The sequence below is a fragment of the Pseudophryne corroboree genome, chromosome 12, assembly GCF_028390025.1.
Source record: "Pseudophryne corroboree isolate aPseCor3 chromosome 12, aPseCor3.hap2, whole genome shotgun sequence".
NCBI classification, from domain to species: domain Eukaryota; kingdom Metazoa; phylum Chordata; class Amphibia; order Anura; family Myobatrachidae; genus Pseudophryne; species Pseudophryne corroboree.
This window is the reverse complement of record NC_086455.1, coordinates 29922730-29940458: the sequence shown is the minus strand read 5'-3', so window position 1 is coordinate 29940458 and position 17729 is coordinate 29922730. Positions and strand designations below refer to the sequence as shown.

The 17729-nt window shown below is 46.7% G+C and overlaps 1 protein-coding gene across 1 annotated transcript in view; it reads right to left on the bottom strand.

The window, feature by feature from the left end:
• Window positions 1-4400: 4400 nt before the first annotated feature.
• The window catches only part of LOC134980453 (deubiquitinase DESI2-like), a 105432-nt gene continuing 92103 nt past the window's right edge, over window positions 4401-17729 (bottom strand). The window contains exons 3-5 of the mRNA XM_063947291.1: window positions 16638-16731; window positions 12541-12682; window positions 4401-6500 (exon numbers count right to left, since the gene is read on the bottom strand). Coding sequence (XP_063803361.1) covers window positions 6246-6500; window positions 12541-12682; window positions 16638-16731 — 491 coding nt within the window. The 3' untranslated portion in view covers window positions 4401-6245. The remainder of the gene's footprint in view (window positions 6501-12540; window positions 12683-16637; window positions 16732-17729) is intronic.

Sequence of the window (17729 nt, the reverse complement as noted above, 5' to 3'; positions counted from 1 at the left end):
TCCGTCATGGTAGCTTATTTACACAGGAAACTTGTGGACTCCCCAAAAGTCAGGAGAATAGGTAAATATGATTTTCTAGGTTGCAGCAGTGTTCACACATATCAAACAGTAAATATATAGAGATTTATTTGATTACAGTGCCTGAGCAGGATTCTGGCTCTCTCTTATCAGAGCCGGCGCTGCCCCTTCATCTCCTGGGGTGCTCATGCTGGCCACTACAGTGAACGCAAACATATTGAGTCCAGTTTGCTGCTGGTTATTTGAACCTATTCCTTAATTTTGCATTACATGGGCCCCATCATGGTGGAATCATCAGCTGTCTTCAGTATCTCCAAATCACTGAAGGGCTAGTTTCCACCTGACCAGAGACACCAATAATTAATCAGAGTACCTTATTTAAGCCCCTAACTTACATCTGTTCATTGCCAGTACAACTTGTACCATACCAGTTTCTGGTTCCAGTTAGAGATGAGCGGATTCGGTTTTACTCGGATTTACTCGGTTCTCAAAACGGCATCTTATTGGCTCACGGATGTCACGTGTTTTGGATAGCAAATCAGATGCCGTTTTGAGAACCGATTAAATCCGAGTAAAACCGAATCCGCTCATCTCTAGCTCCAGTATAAGATTAGTTTCCTGAATTACTGGTTGGATTGCTGTATCTGCCATCTAGTGCACATTCCATGGTGCACACTCAAGCAGGGCCGTCTTAAAAGCAGTGTAGGCCCCTGGGCAAAACAATGTGCTGGGGCCCCTACCCATCCTCCAGCGGTAGAGGTGCGGAGTGTTACCAGTGACAGCCTTGATGTCCCGCGGGCTGTAGGGGGTGTTCTATCTTCCACTCAGCATGTAGGACCTGGAACTGTAATTTCTGTTAATTATTCCTTTACTGCACAGATAATGGGAGATGGGGCAGAAGGGGCATTGGGCTGAAGGAAGTGGCACGGGTATATGGCTTCCAGGGTGGTAGGGGTGGATAGTGGAGTGGGGCTAATATTCATAATTTTCTGGTGGGAGGCCAGCTTGCTTGACTGCAGATATCTCCAGTTTCTGGAAACAGATTTCTTAACTTTCAATGGAACAAAAAAGAGCAAACCAGGCATATGGAGCTAGAGCAGGGAGCAGCTGCTGGAAGGTTGATATCTCTGGTTCTGGGCATAGTAGAGACAAGCTGCCAGTATCCACTGAAAGGGGGGATTCCCAGCTTTTTTAAATATACCCTCAGAAAAATTATAAGTCAGATAGAACCCAAGATATCTGGCTGAGAAGAGCAATTAACAGGCTCGGATGGGGGCCACTGCTTTGAAGTCGGATAACTCTGGTTCCCCAGGGCCGATTTTCAAAAATCTGGTACCCTGGAAAAAGGAGACTCTCAGCTATCAGCTTAGGGCCTTTAGACTCCTGGGACCCTTGGGCAAGTGCCCATTGAGCCCATGAGGTCCCTGCACTCAAGTTCTGAGTTCATCAGTTCCTGATCTCATCTTCAGCTTCTTCTAGCTTGTGTCTGACTGCAATCCTGTGCAGTTCCCACACTGCTCATCATCTTGAGCCAGAAAAGCCTGTGTAGTTAACCACTGCAATCCTGTGCTGTTTCCACGCTCATCAATCCTTGCAAGTAGAACCTGTGTATTTAACCACTGCATCATGTGCATTTCCACACTACTCGTAATCTCCAGCTAGTAAAGCCTGTGCAGTAACCACACTGCTAATCATCACCAGCTTCCAAAGCCTGTGCTATTACCACGAATGTCCTGTGCAATTCCAGTATGCTATTATATCCATATTCAATACCTGCATGTATTTCATTCACTACCTGCACAGTGCACATTCATCACCTGTGTGCAGATTCCCAAACATCGTATTTGTTCTCAAACATTGGGTTTGCATACAAATATGAATCAGGCAAACCATAAAATATATTATTTTCTTTTCTTTTTGCATGCATGATAAGTACTGGCTGTTTTTTTCATGTAGCCAACAAATTCTAGGCAGCTTTATTTTTCTAATGCAATTTAGATCTATTTGTTAGCTGCAGCACCCAGTCCACTATTCATAATGATAATTAAAAGAAAACATTGCCTGATTGTCTGTGGGTTCCCCCTGTCAGAATAAATCGGTGGTAAAGGTGATATACTTTGTAGTTAATAGGCTCATGACACATTAAACTGTTATGGTCTCCTGCCCTGTGCTGCCACGTCGTCATGGCAACCGGGAGACAAGTGCTAGCGGAGTAACCTGAGCGTAGCTGATACTCCGGTTCGGGTCTTTTGCTGTGCAGTGGTTACAGGCTCTGTGCACGGCAGGGTATCCGGTGCTGGTTTTTGTGCTCACAGTCTGTGAGGTCTGAGTGGGGCGTGGACAGCACCTGCTATATAAAGCCTCTTCTCAGGTTAAGCAGATGCTGCTGAATCTTTGTTGGTTAGTCAGTTCCTGAAAGTTAGCCAGTACTGTGTAGCTTTGTATTTGTTTGTTGCTTACTGCAAATAGGCCTTGGGATTTGGTACTACAATCTGCCAATCCAGACCTAGCAGTAAGACTGGAGTCAGTCGTTTAACCTGCTGGGGTTCTTTTGCTACTCTGTGAACCTAGCAAGTTTGCGGCTGTATTCTCAGACTTGCCTGCCAAAATCCTTTCTCACTGTGCAAGGTGTTCAGGTGTCAGTTTAGTGGCAGTAAGCTGAACCAGTGCACTGCAAGTGAGGACTAGGATTGTGGAGACTCTCCTTGTGTCTATTATTCCATCTCTGACCAAGGAGTTTACTGCCACACCCGTTGGTAACCCTTTAGGGTTTTGCTGTTGCCCTTAGCAACAGCATTTCGGGTTCTCTACGTATTAAATCACAACATCTCGCTTCTTTCCATCTGAGCATTCCTAATACTAGGGAGACACCCAGTTTCTTAGCCTTTGGGCTTCTCTGTTCACTTTGTGTTTATTTTGTTACCCTATCACCTTCTGTGTATGTAATGTCATATTCCCCAGTCTGTCTGTGAGTTCATTTGTTTTGCATCCCTCTCCGTTCAGACACCAGTACATTCCTGCTGGCACTGGTGTGCATAACATAAACACCATATTATTTTTCTGAAATAACAGGTTCTGCAGCCCTGGATGGTTCAGATAATATAATGCTAATAGGAAAAACCCTTAACTGTGATTGTCATTTTATTTAGATTTGTTGCATTTGTGAGTCCCATAATTCAAAATAAAAGCTAAGTTTTAATGAATGTAAAGAGTGCCCCAGCAAAAACTTTATTTTTTTTCATAAAAAGACACCCCTGATGAAGTAATTGAGGATGAAAAACATTGGGTGACATTCTTTCAGGAAACGCAATGTTCTAAAGAATCATATTGTAAAAGCTAATCCGAGAATTCCCATCTCAATTGTATTGTTTTATTGCCACAAGTGTTTAAAAACATTCTAATAAATTGTTGTATGTTTCTAAAAAAAAAAAAATTCCATTTGGTTGTACTCGATGATCAGGATATAGGTGGTCATTCCGCGTTGATCGCTCGCTAGCTGTTTTTAGCAATCGTGCAAACGCTATGCCGCCGCCCACTGGGAGTGTATTTTAGCTTAGCAGAAGTGCGTACGAAAGGATCGCACAGCGGCTATAAAGTTTTTTGTGCAGTTTCAGAGTAGCTCAATACCTACTCAGCGCTTGCAATCACTTCAGAATGTTCTGTTCCTGTTTTAAGTTAACGTCACAAACACGCCCAGCGTTCGCCCAGTCATGCCTGCGTTTTTCCAGGCACTCCCTGAAAACGGTCAGTTGACACCCAGACACGCCCACTTCATGTCAATCACTCTGCGGCCAGCAGTGCGACTGAAAAGCTTCGCTAGACCTTGTGTGAAACTACATCGTTCTTTGTAATAGTACGTTGCATGTGCGCATTGCGCCGCATACTCATGCGCAGAAGTGCCATTTTTTTGCCTCATCGCTGCACAGCGACCTAATGCAGCTAGCGATCAACTCGGAATGACCCCACGTAAAGTACAGATTTGCTATCTCTATCATCCTTAAATATTGGACTGTTAAGGTGCCTTGAGGACCAAGTTTAGGAACCACAGCAATTTGGCCTTCTGAAAGGAAATGTTTGAAATGGTCAAGGGTAGAGGTTCCCAACCACAGTCCTCAAGGCACACAAACAGTCCAGGTTTTAAGGTTAGCCATACTTGAGCACAGATTACTTAATTAGTACCACAGTTATTTTGATTTAACCATCTGTGCTCAAGCATAGATATCACTAAAGCCTGCACTGTCAGTGTGTCCTGAGGAGAGAGGTTGGGAAACACTGGTCAGGGGTAAATGTTTCCATATCGAAACTCAGACACACGATTCCATTCTATATCTAATGTCAGAGAATGGATTACAATATAGACAATAGTAAATGCTAAAACGCTGTTACAGTTCTTCACATTCTACTCTTTTATTATTACTGTTTTATGTATTATTTTACAAATTGACAAAAATCAACAGGACATACAGAAATAAATAACATTTTTGATATAAGTGCAAAAGAATGGATGTTAGAGGCTATGAATGCCGCTTTACCTAATACCATGATGGGCCACATCTCTTCCTATTCTTTATGAAATTGCTGAGTGTTCAATAGGTTCAGCCATATTTAATAACTACAGTGAGTAGCTGCGATCTATATAAAATGGTGGCACATGAATGACCCGTTACCCCATAAAAGGAAGTTATCCGATATCATCCGATGCTACATTGGAGGTATCAGGGTTGGTGACACCTGGTGTGGCTAATAATCCCCCCCCCCCACGGCAAAAGCGTGTTCACCTGAAAGAGGGCGTGACCTTGTGGAGAGAGGTGTGGCCTCACAGGAAGTCTCCCCTGACATCACTCTGGGGACATGGCCTCATGGAAAGTCTCCCATTTATATAATTTAGGGGGCTGACCCTGAGTGTCTGCACCGCTGGAACCTTCTTAGTGACAGGAACCGGGTGCTGCAGGATAATGTCATATTGCAGCACCCGGCAACCGGTCCCAGTGGAGAAGCCAGCTTTGGGGTCACCCCTTGGAAGGGTGACACCCAGGTGCGGTTTGCACACCCTTGTGTCACCGCTGTATACCTCCCAACATGATCTATTCCAGGAGGGACAAATGCTTTGTTCCTGGGCTTCCCTCTTAATGTATGATTGCCGGCACCCGTGGTGACAATGGCGTCACAAGGCGGGTGCGGGGGGTGCAGCCCGCACCCGGGTGTGACACCAAATGTCAGCTCCTCCGCAATGACAGGAGCCAGGTGCTGCAGTGTGAAATTCCGCTACAGCACCCGGCTCCTGTCATAGCAGAGGAGCCGACAGCGCACTGAGACCGTCTCTGGGGGAAGCCCAGCATCTCCGGAGATGCTGGGCACGCCCCCAGAGTGACGATACCAGTATCCCCATGAAGCCACGCCCCCTAGCTGTACGGCCACGCCCCCTTTTGACGCGATTGCGGCAGTACATCAGGGGTGCGCACCGGGTGTCACCACACCTGGTGATGCCTCTGCTTGGTGAAACACCTTTCACATTAATTTACCTGTTCAAAACAGGTGACAGCAATCATACATTAAGAGGGAAGCCCGGGAACAAAGCATTTTGTCCCTCCTGGAATGGGTCATGTTGGGAGGTAAGCCTCTGTGATGCTGAAGACATTTCTGTGCACCATTTGAAATCTTATTGTATTTCATTTCAATAATGAAGCATCTGTTTCAGAAATAAACAGGAATGAGAAGCAAATGACACATACATGGTAAGTGAACCTGTCATCTACACACCGTAGAGGCAGACATTTTTATTTTTTTTAAGCTGAACAAATTTATTAATAGAGAATGTGGCCTATCAAATTGCTTCAGTGCTGTCTCTCGTTCCTAATACAGTACACCGATTGGCTGCTGCATCATCATGAATAATGGTTCAGCCAACCAAATGAGTTCCTCTACTGTGTACAGATTTAAGGTGCACTTAAGCTAGACATGACACAAACCATACCATAAGCACACTTGTAAATAATGCAAACTTGTGAATTCCTTGGGAATTAACCATTGAAAAAAATTGTTGCTTTTTTTGCATAACCATGATCCTTTGCAAACACAAAGAATCACACAGAGTGAGGAAGAGAAAACACGGAAAACTGGATAATCCCCCCCCCCCCCTCCCGATCTTCTGATTTAACAAGATGAAGTTGGCTCTTAGAGTACCATCCAGTCTAGTCTAGCAATAGTTCTGAAGAACACAATGTCGTTTATACTCTGGTGTGTCTGCAGGTTCGCGAAGACCCAGGTGAGGCAGTTGCTGTAGCAGCGACACCAGATGTGGATGGAGAGTCCTCATCTGTGGTCTCACCCTGGTCTTCTCTGTGGAGGCCGAGAGTGATGTGACTTTGTAGGGCTGCTGGTGTCAACCATTCTTTAGGAAGGCAGCTCTGAAGAAATGGAATGCAGGAGCTGAAGTAAGCTAAACGATTGACCCAACGTGGGATCTCCCTCCCACACAACATCTGGAAAATGGACAAACTGTGTTAAAACTTATGAATGGTTATTATCTAGGTGGAAGACATACATAACCAGGACTCATGTGTTTGACTATAAACAGGGCTCTTATAGCCTCCAGAGTATTAGCATTTTAACATTATAGTTGCCAGATGCTATGGGGCAGATGTAATAAACCTGGAGAAGTGATAAAGAAGTGATAAGTGGAAGGTGATAACACACCAGTCAATCAGCTCCTGTCATTTTTCAAACCCGTAATGATTGGCTGGTGCGTTATCACCTTCCACTTATCACTGATTTATCACTTCTCCAGGCTTAATACATCTGCTCCTTATGAGTGCTAGTGTAGACAAGCTTGAAAAGTAGAGGCCAGGCCAACACGTAGCCAATCCTAGCCTAAAAACACACTCAGTGGTATTCTATGATATGGGGTTCTGGTATGAATGGTCTACCATGTTAAGGTCGACAGTCATTAGATCAACATTGACATGGTCAACATGGACAAATGGTCAACACATGAAGATGGTCGACACAGGACAGGTCGACACATGAAAAGGTCGACATGGATTTTTGAACTGTTTTTTGTGTAATTTTTTTTCTGTAACATGACCAGGAACCCCAATTAGTGTACCGCGTCCCCTCGCATGGCTCGCTTCTCTCGCCATGTTGCGGGCAAGATGCCTCGCTCCGCTAACGCTGCGCTCGGCACAGGTTACTATTCCCAATCGTAGTCCACATTGATGGTAAAGTATGAAAAAGCTAAAAATCTACAATTTAAAAAAAAAAAAGCCATGTCGACCTTTTCATGTGTCAACCTGTCCTGTGTCGACCATTTTTTTTTGTACATGTCAGCCATGTCAATGTCGACCAATAGTGGTCGACCTGCCAAACGGATACCACGCTATGGTACAGTAGTAAAATCAGCATCAACGGGTGACTGTGAATAAAATTCACCTCTATTAGGAAATTACGTTCATACATCCACTTGTTAATATTCTAATCAGTCTCCATGAAAATGTAGAATATATAAATATATGAATACATGGCCAGTTCAGTTGTATGATCTTGTGGCTGTCACAAGGGCAGCCTTTTTTTTTTTCTTTCTAATACACTTATTATTTTGTTAGTGAAATTGCAATCCAGCAATGAATACTTTTCCTTTTGTAGTTCACTGGTATCAATACTACTAGTTACAGCTATTAGAAAATACTAAAACATTTCTATAGGGAATAGAAACAGAGAATCGACTACCGGCAATAAAGAGATGCAACAGATTATACAATATATTGTGGATATTGGTAAGTAGAGCTCTACAAAGAACAGGCTTGGACTAGCCCGCAGGGGTACCAGGGAAACCACCGGTAGGCCCCACTGCCTGAGTCTGAGTGCCCTCTCCTTCCTCTAGGGATCAGGTTCCAGACTGTGCACTTGTATTATACATGGTAGATATGTTGCATTACACTGCACTAGACTATTGTGTATTTCAAGCCTCTGTGGAGGCTGGCCACACCCCCTTTGTAGGCTGGCCACACCCCTAAGTATGGGCCCCTATCACTGCATCCCCCGGTGGGCCCTCCAGGTCCCAGTCCGACACTGACAAAGAATACTAACAGTCCTGGGACAAACACAGGATTTCTAGGGGGGAGTTTACTAATGCCAGCCCAGTCCACGAAGGGGGCACATTTAGCACTTACCAAACTATAATCTGTCTCATACAAAGTGCAGTGTATGTAACACCTCTGACATATACAGGGCCAGCGATCACAGTAAGCTGTTAGATGCAACAGCAGGGCAAGACATACAAATGGCCTTATTCAGAGATGGACCAAGCCACTGCGTTCGCATGCAGCGGCTGTGTCCATTGGGTCTGCGCACGCACACTGGTCATAGTGCGCGCTGACGCCCCCGGTGGACGCGGCTGTTAGTCACCTTGCAGCTGCATCTTTCCGGGATGCGGCTATAAGGTGATTGACACAGCATTTTGAGAGTGTGGTCCGGACAATGCTGGCGTGTCGGGACTGTTTTCGAGGCGGCTGCGTGATGTCACATGCAGCCACCTCGAAAAAAAGTCAAGCTGTGCAGGCAAGGGTAGCCCTCAAATCGATGCGTATATGGCCATATACTGCATGTTGTGGCCATAGCTCTAGCAGAACCATATTATATGCTACTGATCTTGTGGTCATGATTCGAGTTCTGGGCAACTGGAAACCCCTCTGCATTTGTCTATTACAGTCATTTCTAAATAGTAAAAGTACTCAATGTTTGTGACATTGCATGCTGCCTAATTGCAACTGCACACTATTTTAAAATGAAGATGCCTAAAGGGATACAAAAGTTTCTACTGGCCAGTGCTTGTGTGACTGAATTATATTGCTTTATTTTGGCACGTTTGGATGTGGTGGATGACAGATTTTACTTTGTGGAACAAGATCATTTAAATGAGATACAGGGGTATACAGGGCATATCTATAGAGACATTCGCTACATACAGTATGTAAGGGCAGGGCCGTTTCTTGGGGTGGCCGAGCCATGCAACCGCACGGGGCGCCTGCCGTGGAACTGACTGTGGCTCCATGCTTCCCCCTCCTCCCGAGTACCCCGCTCGGGGGCGGAGTTTCACTGAATGACACGGTTGCGTCGTGACATCACAACGCAACCGCGTCATTCCGCAAAACTCCACCCTCTGAGGAGGGGGAGCCAAGTTACGAAGAGGGAGAGGCGGCCGGCACGGGGAGCAACTGGGGAGGCAGGCCGAAGAGCGGGAATCGCCTCTGTAAGTATTCTCTCTCTCTCAATCTCTCACTCTGACTGCCATAATGTGTAAAATGGGGACTCTTGCCTGCCGTAATGTGTAAAATGGGGACTCTTGCCTGCCGTAATGTGTAAAATGGGGACCCTTGCCTGCCGTAATCTGTAAAATGGGGACCCTTGCCAGCCGTAATGTGTAAAATGGGGACTCTTGCCTGCCGTAATCTGTAAAATGGGGACTCTTGCCTGCCGTAATGTGTAAAATGGGGGCTCTTGCCTGCCGTAATGTGTATAATGGGGACACTTGCCTGCCGTAATGTGTAAAATGGGGACTCTTGCCTGCTGTAATGTGTATAATGGGGACACTTGCCTGCTGTAATGTGTATAATGGGGACACTTGCCTGCCGTAATGTGTAAAATGGGGACTCTTGCCAGCCGTAATGTGTAAAATGGGGACCCTTGCCTGCCGTAATGTGTAAAATGGGGACCCTTGCCAGCCGTAATGTGTAAAATGGGGACTCTTGCCTGCCGTAATGTGTAAAATGGGGACTCTTGCCTGCCGTAATGTGTAAAATGGGGACTCTTGCATGCCGTAATGTGTAAAATGGGGACTCTTGCCTGCCGTAATGTGTATAATGGGGACACTTGCCTGCCGTAATGTGTATAATGGGGACTCTTGCCTGCCGTAATGTGTAAAATGGGGACTCTTGCCTGCTGTAATGTGTATAATGGGGACACTTGCCTGCCGTAATGTGTAAAATGGGGACACTTGCCTGCCGTAATATGGAAGATGGGGAAACTTGCCTGCCGTAATGTGGAAAATGGGGACACTTGCCTGCCGTAATGTGGAAAATGGGGACTCTTGCCTGCCGTAATGTCTATAATGGGGACACTTGCCTGAAGTAATGTGGAAGATGGGGACACTTACCTGCCATAATGTGGAAAATGGGGACACTTGCCTGCCGTAATGTAGAAAGTGTGGACTCTTGCTTGCCGTAATGTGGAAAATGGGGACTCTGCCTGCTGTAATGTGGGGAGTTAATGTATCAAGGGCATTGCGGTGTGTGGCATAATATGGTGTAGGGGGCATTACTGTGTGGGCCTTAATATGGTAGAATTTTTGTTTTTTCCTATGGTGGCCCTGATCTGTTGGAGCAGGGTCAAAAACTGGGGTGTGAGGTAGTATTTTCAGACGAGGCCACGCACATGTTTCTCTCACCTACTTACCCCACCCCCTGAATCTCTTTATCACATAGGCCCTTTAACCCCTTTGTCCATCTCTAACACTCGATAGGAGAATAAGTAATGACTACATCAGTGTGTTATTTACCAGGAGGAAATATGCTACAAAAAAATAAAAAAATGAGGTCCACTGGTCTCCATCACACAAATATAGTCATTACTGAGTCTTCTCCCCAGTGTTTCTTCTGTGGTGGCTCAACTATGTTGGGAGTGCAGGAGATCGCCATCTATTTTAGGATCTTTTGGACATTCCAAGAGAGTCAGAGGGTATGGGCAAAAAGGTAGGACTAAATAAATTACAACTGTCCTGGGGTGGCTGGCCTTTGCTGGCTCTTGGTGGGGTCCCGCACCCAAGACTTAAACTTAGCTTTAGGGACCCACCAGACAAGGTCACCTGGATGCTGCTTCGTGGGCCGATATTTGTTGGCCAAACAGTTAAGACTTCGATTCTCCTCTATGCTAGATTGCAGAGCTCATTATAATTATTTAAATTAGTAGTGCTTGGTACTATAGAGTGTACATCAGCATTATATTTTCTCTTTCTGGGTGGAATTACAAGTCTCAGCATGATAGCGCCTCTCAATATTTTTGTAATTAGGGTGTGCAGTCCAAGGCCCCCCTCCCCCATAAACTCTATAGATTATTTAAGTAGTAGACTTAAAGGCTGAGGTTCCTTCAGCTTGGTCTGGCACCCCTCCCACCTGTCCTGATTGTTTTTAACTAGCACAGATCTCTAGCATTCATAGACTGCATATTGGAAAAGGCACTATCATAATAAGTCCTGTATACATTTATACAATTTGTCAGCTTTAGTGATGAATTTGGGGTGTGGGGCCCCCAGTGTTGCTGTTGCTGGGCTTCTTTGGGGTGGCACATTAAGACACTTAATTTAGCACTTTTTGGCACTTTCAAATAAATTTTTCTACCAACACAACACTTTCTTCTTAGCATTTTAATTAATACCTCTCACCTATATAACACTCTCTAACACGTAGCTTTTGCTTCTTTCTTATTAACACTTAAGGGGGGGGGGGTACACATGGAGAGATCCGTGCTTAAATTCTAAGCAATCTGACTTGATTGCATAGAAATTAAGCACGGATCTCTCCACGTGTATGCCCGTAGCGATAGCGATACACGGTCCCGGGCGTCGCCATCGCTGACTCTAGATTTGGCATACACGCATGCCAATTCTAGTAGATCACTCACTTCACTGCTGTGTGAAGTGAGTGCCCCCCCCCCCACCCCCGCTCCTCGCTTAGCACACATCGCTCCTTTGTGCTGAGTGGGGGGAGAGATGTGTGCTGATCGGTCTGCGCTAGATCGTTCAGCACACATCTCCCCCGTGTGTACGTGCCTTAACACCTTAATCTCTCACTAGTATGCTTCCCTGGGATGATTGCCTTCACTGGCTTGGTGGGGACCTGCACCCTGGACTTAAACATAGTGCTAGGGACCCACCAGGCAAGGTCATCTGGATGCTGGTTGGTGGGCAGATATTTTTTGCCCAAACAGTATACCAAGCATCATGATTTTGCTCTATGTTAGATTTGCAGAGCTCATTATTATTATTCTGATTAGCAGTACTTGGAACTATAGAGTGTGCATTGGCATTATATTTTCTCTTTCTGTGTGGAACTACAATTCTTAGCATGATAGCAACTTTCATTATATTTGTAATTAGGGGGTGCAGTCCAAGGTTCCCCTCCCCAATAAGGAGTGTTGTCAGTACTCAGGAATGTTGCAGAAATACAACAAACTGTAGGCATGCGACATGAAGTCATAATCGCAATAACAGAAATGAGTGGGCATAGGTTGCTCATTTCATATGCACATTTATTCCATGTCTGACATCAACGCACTGTGTGATCATATTTTTAACACCGGTGTCTTTTCCTCACAGCCTTTCCACAACAGCAGCTGTTTTTGTGAGATGCTCTAATCTAATCTTACTCCCCCAGATTTATCTACATGAGAGAAGAAGTGACGGCCATGCATGCAGGGGCCAGAATGCAAATCAGAACTGTGCCAGGCAGGTGGGGCCACCGTGATACAGACCTCAGCTAGAGCTGCAGAGAAATGATTGCAATTTTTGTGCATTAAGTGGTAAGCATTGCCTTTGTATTCCTTCCCCAGCTCCTCCATGATGTTATCAATGTCCTCCTCTGTGAAGTCGGTTGTGCCCAGGGCAATGGCTTCCCTGTGGGAAAGACAAACCACATGTCATGTGTGTTCTTGTATTAACCAAAACAATGCAAAAATCTCTACTGCACAGTACATAACAATATGCAAGAACTTGGAACCCACATGATAAAAAAAACGAGCTTTTATTGAAGGTAAGGGGCAAAATGTAAAAGCCTGTGAGATGCTGGTTGGTAAATCCTGCGAGTCTGCCCATATTTTTAAAGTGGCAATCAATTACAACGGCAAAACCAGGATTGCCGCTTTAAATTTTTTTATATTTGAGAGAGACTATGAGCTAATTGGACACTGTCCTGCTGTCCCTCCCGCGGGTCGCAATGTCCCGTGGGTGGGGGGTGGGGCAGTTGGGAGAGGTAGTGATCACCGCTGCTCTGCTTTGCAAAGCAGCCAGTGATCACACTGAATAGATGCGCACGGCACCTATCAGCACAAAGAGGGGAGCCAGGGGCTGTCCAGTAGCTCATGTAGCGCTGGACATGCCCCCAAAATGGCGAAAATGGGAGTAGCGGCAGTAGGCCACACCCCGTTATTGTGAGACCACACCCCTCTCCCAGAAGCTCCACCCCTTTTTGGCCACAGCCGCGCGTCCTGACTCCCACAGCACTGAAGTTGGAAGGTATGTAAAAGGGTATTAATGGGCAGTAGCGGGAATTCGCAGACAGGATAAGTTGAGAAAGGGCGTTTTGAGGGCATATAGGGGGTCATTCCGAGTTGATCGCTCGCTAGCTAGTTTTAGCAGCCGTGAAAACGCTATGTGCGAACGTATGTGCAGCCGAGCTCTGCAAAAACAGTTTGTGCAGTTTCAGAGTAGCTCTGAACCTACTCAGCGCTTGTGATCACTTCAGCCTATTCGTGTCCGGATTTGACGTCATACACCCGCCCAGCCACGCCTGCGTTTTTTTCAGACACGCCTGCATTTTTCCAAACACTCCCTGAAAATGGTCAGTTGACACCCAGTAACGCCCCCTTCCTGTCAATCTTCTTGCGGCCGCCAGTGCGAAGGAAAACTTTGCTAGAACCTGAGCACAGCCACAAAGAGCTTTGTACCCATACGTCGCGCGTGCGCATTGCGGGGCATACACATGCAGAGAAATGCCATTTTTTTCACCTAATCGCTGCGCTGCGAAAATCGGCAGCGAGCGATCAACTCGGAATGACCACCATAGACAGGATTGCGGGCTATGCAGGGTTGTGCGACAGAGCTCTTGCACCAGGTATACGGCCGGCACAAGTGTGCTCTGATAGTGATTATAGCTCTTTGCACAAGTGGATGGATAGATGCTTAAATTGAAAATATACACACATGATACAATAATAAATAATCAGGGAAGGATGTACAGTATCAAGCCTTGGAGAGAGATAAAGTGAAGACGTTTTCTAAGGCAACCAATCAGATTCTTACTAAGTGGCGCGGCAGCCATTTTCCTGGCGCTTTGTGCATGCGCAGTAAGAAAATCATAGAGGAAATGGGTGCCACGCCATTTACCCAGAGACCTTTGCATGCGCACTAAACTCTGGTACAGAGCTATGGTCCGCTAGGGTCACCTAATGACCCTAGTGCTCAGAGTCTGGGCTGCTGGCTGGAGAGAAAGGTGCCCAGACAGAGACTGCACACGTGCCCCCTCCTCTATTAATGTGCCCCTGGTCTGACCATAAGAAAACAAAACATTCGTATTGCTAATTTATGCAAAATAATTATACATTGTAAAGAGATGTGTGACTAGAATGTTTATATAAACAGTTAGAGAATATTTGATGCATGAAACATAGGGGGTCATTCTGACCCAATCGCACACTGCAGTTTATTGCAGCGGTGCGATCGGGTCAGAACTGCGCACGCGCTGGCACCGCAGTGCGCCGGCGCATGCCAGACGGCCAAAGGCCGTTGGGCCGCTACGATCGCCTCTGCTTGATTGACAGGCAGAGGCGGTCGCTGGGCACGGGGGGGCGGATGGGCGTCGTCTGGCCACTGTTTTGTGGGCGCGGTCCGGCCAACGCAGGCGTGGCCGGACTGAACGGGGGCGGGCCGCAGCGGCTGCGTGACATCACACGCAGCCGCTGCGGGCCGGGGAGCGATGAGTAGCTCCCGGCCAGCACACTAAAGCTGCGCTGGTCGGGAGCTACTCTTGAAGTGCAAAGGCATCGCCGCTGTGCGATTGTGCGATGCCTTTGCACTTCTGCGAGGGGGAGGGCGGCACTGACATGTGGGGCGGGATAGCCCTGTGCTGGGCATCCCCCCGCTTGTCAGTGTGAATGATCGTACCTGTGCTAAATTTAGCACAGCTACGATCATCTCGGAATGACCCCCATAATGCACAAAATGTTTGGTGTGATATTGATGGCGTTTTAAAGAAGAAAGTATTGTCATCCTAATATATTGAGGGATTGAGACAGTGGTGGAACTTGTAATTGGTGTGCCCGGTGCAAAAATATGCTTTGGGGCCCTCCACTCCAAGTTCATAATATGTCACATGTCAGAGGGTAAAACGTAGGGCAGCGGGTGACAGAGAGAGGCAGAGAGTGACAGAAACAGACAGTGGGTGACAGGGAGAGGTAGAGGGTCACAGGGAGAGGCAGTGGGTGATAGTGAGAGGTAGAGGGTGACAGCGCTGGGCCAGTCGAGACTTTGCTCAAAATGGTTAAGTGGTGGTCCAGTGAAAAACTCATTGCTGGTCTATACAGCAGTGGGACCCTTAGTTCCCAAGGGCCCTTAGTGCAGGGCACCTGCTGCACCAATGGTAGTTCCGCCCCTGGATTGAGATAAGGAATCTAGAACTTGTTAACAGAGTAAACACATTGGGCCTAATTCCGAGTTGATCGCAGCAGAAAATTTGTTAGCAGTTGGACAAAACCATGGGGGTCATTCCGAGTTGTTCGCACGTTGCCGATTTTTGCAATGCTGCGATTTGCTGCTAAATGAGCATGCGCATGGTACGCAGCGCGCATGCGCTAAGTTATTTAACTAAAAACTTTAGCAGTTTATGCTGGTGTTCGTACGACGCTTTTCAGTCGCACTGCTGATCAGTGAGTGATTGACAGGGAAAGGGGCGTTTCTGGGAGGTAACTGAGCGTTTTCCGGGAGTGTGCTAAAAAACGCAGGCGTGTCAGGGAAAAACGCGGGAGTGTCTGGAGAAATGGGGGAGTGGCTGGCCGAACGCAGGGCGTATTTGTGACGTCAAACCAGGAACTAAACGGACTGAGCTGATCGCAATCTAGGAGTAGGTCTGGAGCTACTCAGAAACTGCAAAGAATTATTTAATAGCAGATTTGCTAATCTTTCGTTCGCAATTCTGCTAAGCTAAGATACACTCCCAGAGGGCAGCGGCCTAGCGTGTGCAATGCTGCTAAAAGCAGCTAGCGAGCGAACAACTCGGAATGAGGGCCCATGTGCACTGCATGTGGGGCAGATATAACATGTGCAGAGAGAGTTAGATTTGGGTGTGGTGTGTTGAAACTGAAATCTAAATTTCAGTGTAAAAATAAAGCAGCCAATATTTACCCTGCACAGAAATAAAATAACCCACCCAAATCTAACTCTCTCTGCACATGTTACATCTGCCCTCCCTGCAGTGCACATGGTTTTGCCCAACTGCTAACAAACTTGCTGCTGCGATCAACTCAGAATTACCCCCATAGTAATTAATAGATAGTAGTAAGCAGTGGTAGTTGTAGAGGTGAGGCTGCAGCGCAGTCCAAACTTCAAACAGGGGAGCCGCACCAACTGCCACCCCAAATATCTCCATACGGGACTCACTGGCAGTTGGTGGCTCCCCTATTTGAATTTTGGAGTGCGCTGCAGCCTCACCTCTGGGGCCGCCACGGGTAATAAATAGTGATTGATAGATAGTACTGCAGTTTATAATACTGAATGCTATAATACCATTATGTTCTAAAGAGTGAGCTACAACTGAAATCCACTGAAAACACGCACAGTACAATAATGAATTACTTACTTGAATTTAAATGTCTCCCCGAGTTCCACGGCGCTGCCTGGTGTGATTTCAAAAATCCCACTAAATGGATAGGGGTGTCCCCCGTAGGCAAACTCTGTGATTAAAGAGATACAGAAATTAATACATTTATAAAATGTATGTACCTATCATAGTGCATGTATATTGTGTATTAGAAATCTCCACAGAAAACAAACTACTGTAAATGAGTGAAATCACGTCACCACTAAATGCTGGTGACTCTGCCTAATGGTAGAGCCCGTTCCGTTAAGCAATCTAGGAAAAAACAGCTGCGCAGATGGATAATAAAACTGTTAAATGGAGGTAGGACCGCATTAATCAATAAATGAGCCCTGGCACCTTCTGCATTTCAAGGAAAGGGGTGCAATAAGGCTGCTGTTAATTTAAATATACCCATGTTAATTATACAGTTGGACTTCTTACTGTAGGGCAGCTATCCTGAGCTTTTCCTGCATTGTACATGGGTCTGGTAGTATCAGTGTACTCCTGCAAAGGAGGCACTGCTGCTTTCCCAGATTAGGTGCATCTCCCCATGGCAGGTTCTTGGGCGCTGTGCGCCCCGGGCGACAATAGGGGGCGTGGCTTCGTACAGGGGGCGTGGTCATTTACGCCCCCTGTACAGACTGAAATGATGTGCGGTGCGCGATGACGTCATCGCGCACCGCACAGCAAAGGTCCTCTTCACGAAGGGAAACTAGACGCGTAGCGTCTAATTCCCTTCGTGGAGAGGACCTTTGCTGTGCGGTGCGCGATGACGTCATCGCGCACCGCACAGTAAAGGATCTCTCCACGAAGGGAAACTAGACGCGTACGCGTCTAGTTTCCCTTCACTGTGGCAGCGGGGGGCACAGCAGCAGCGGATCTTGCCCTGTTGCGGCGCCCTCCGGAAGGCGGCGCCCTGGGCAAAAGTCCTGCTTGCCCGTGGCAAGATCCGCTACTGCATCTCCTGCCTATCCTTCCTTCACGGTGTTTACCAGCAGGGCTGCCATCAGAAATAGCGGGGCCCGGGACTGACAAAATAGGCAGGATCCCCCCGCCACTGTGGAGGCGTCAGCTTTAGAATTGCACCAGTTA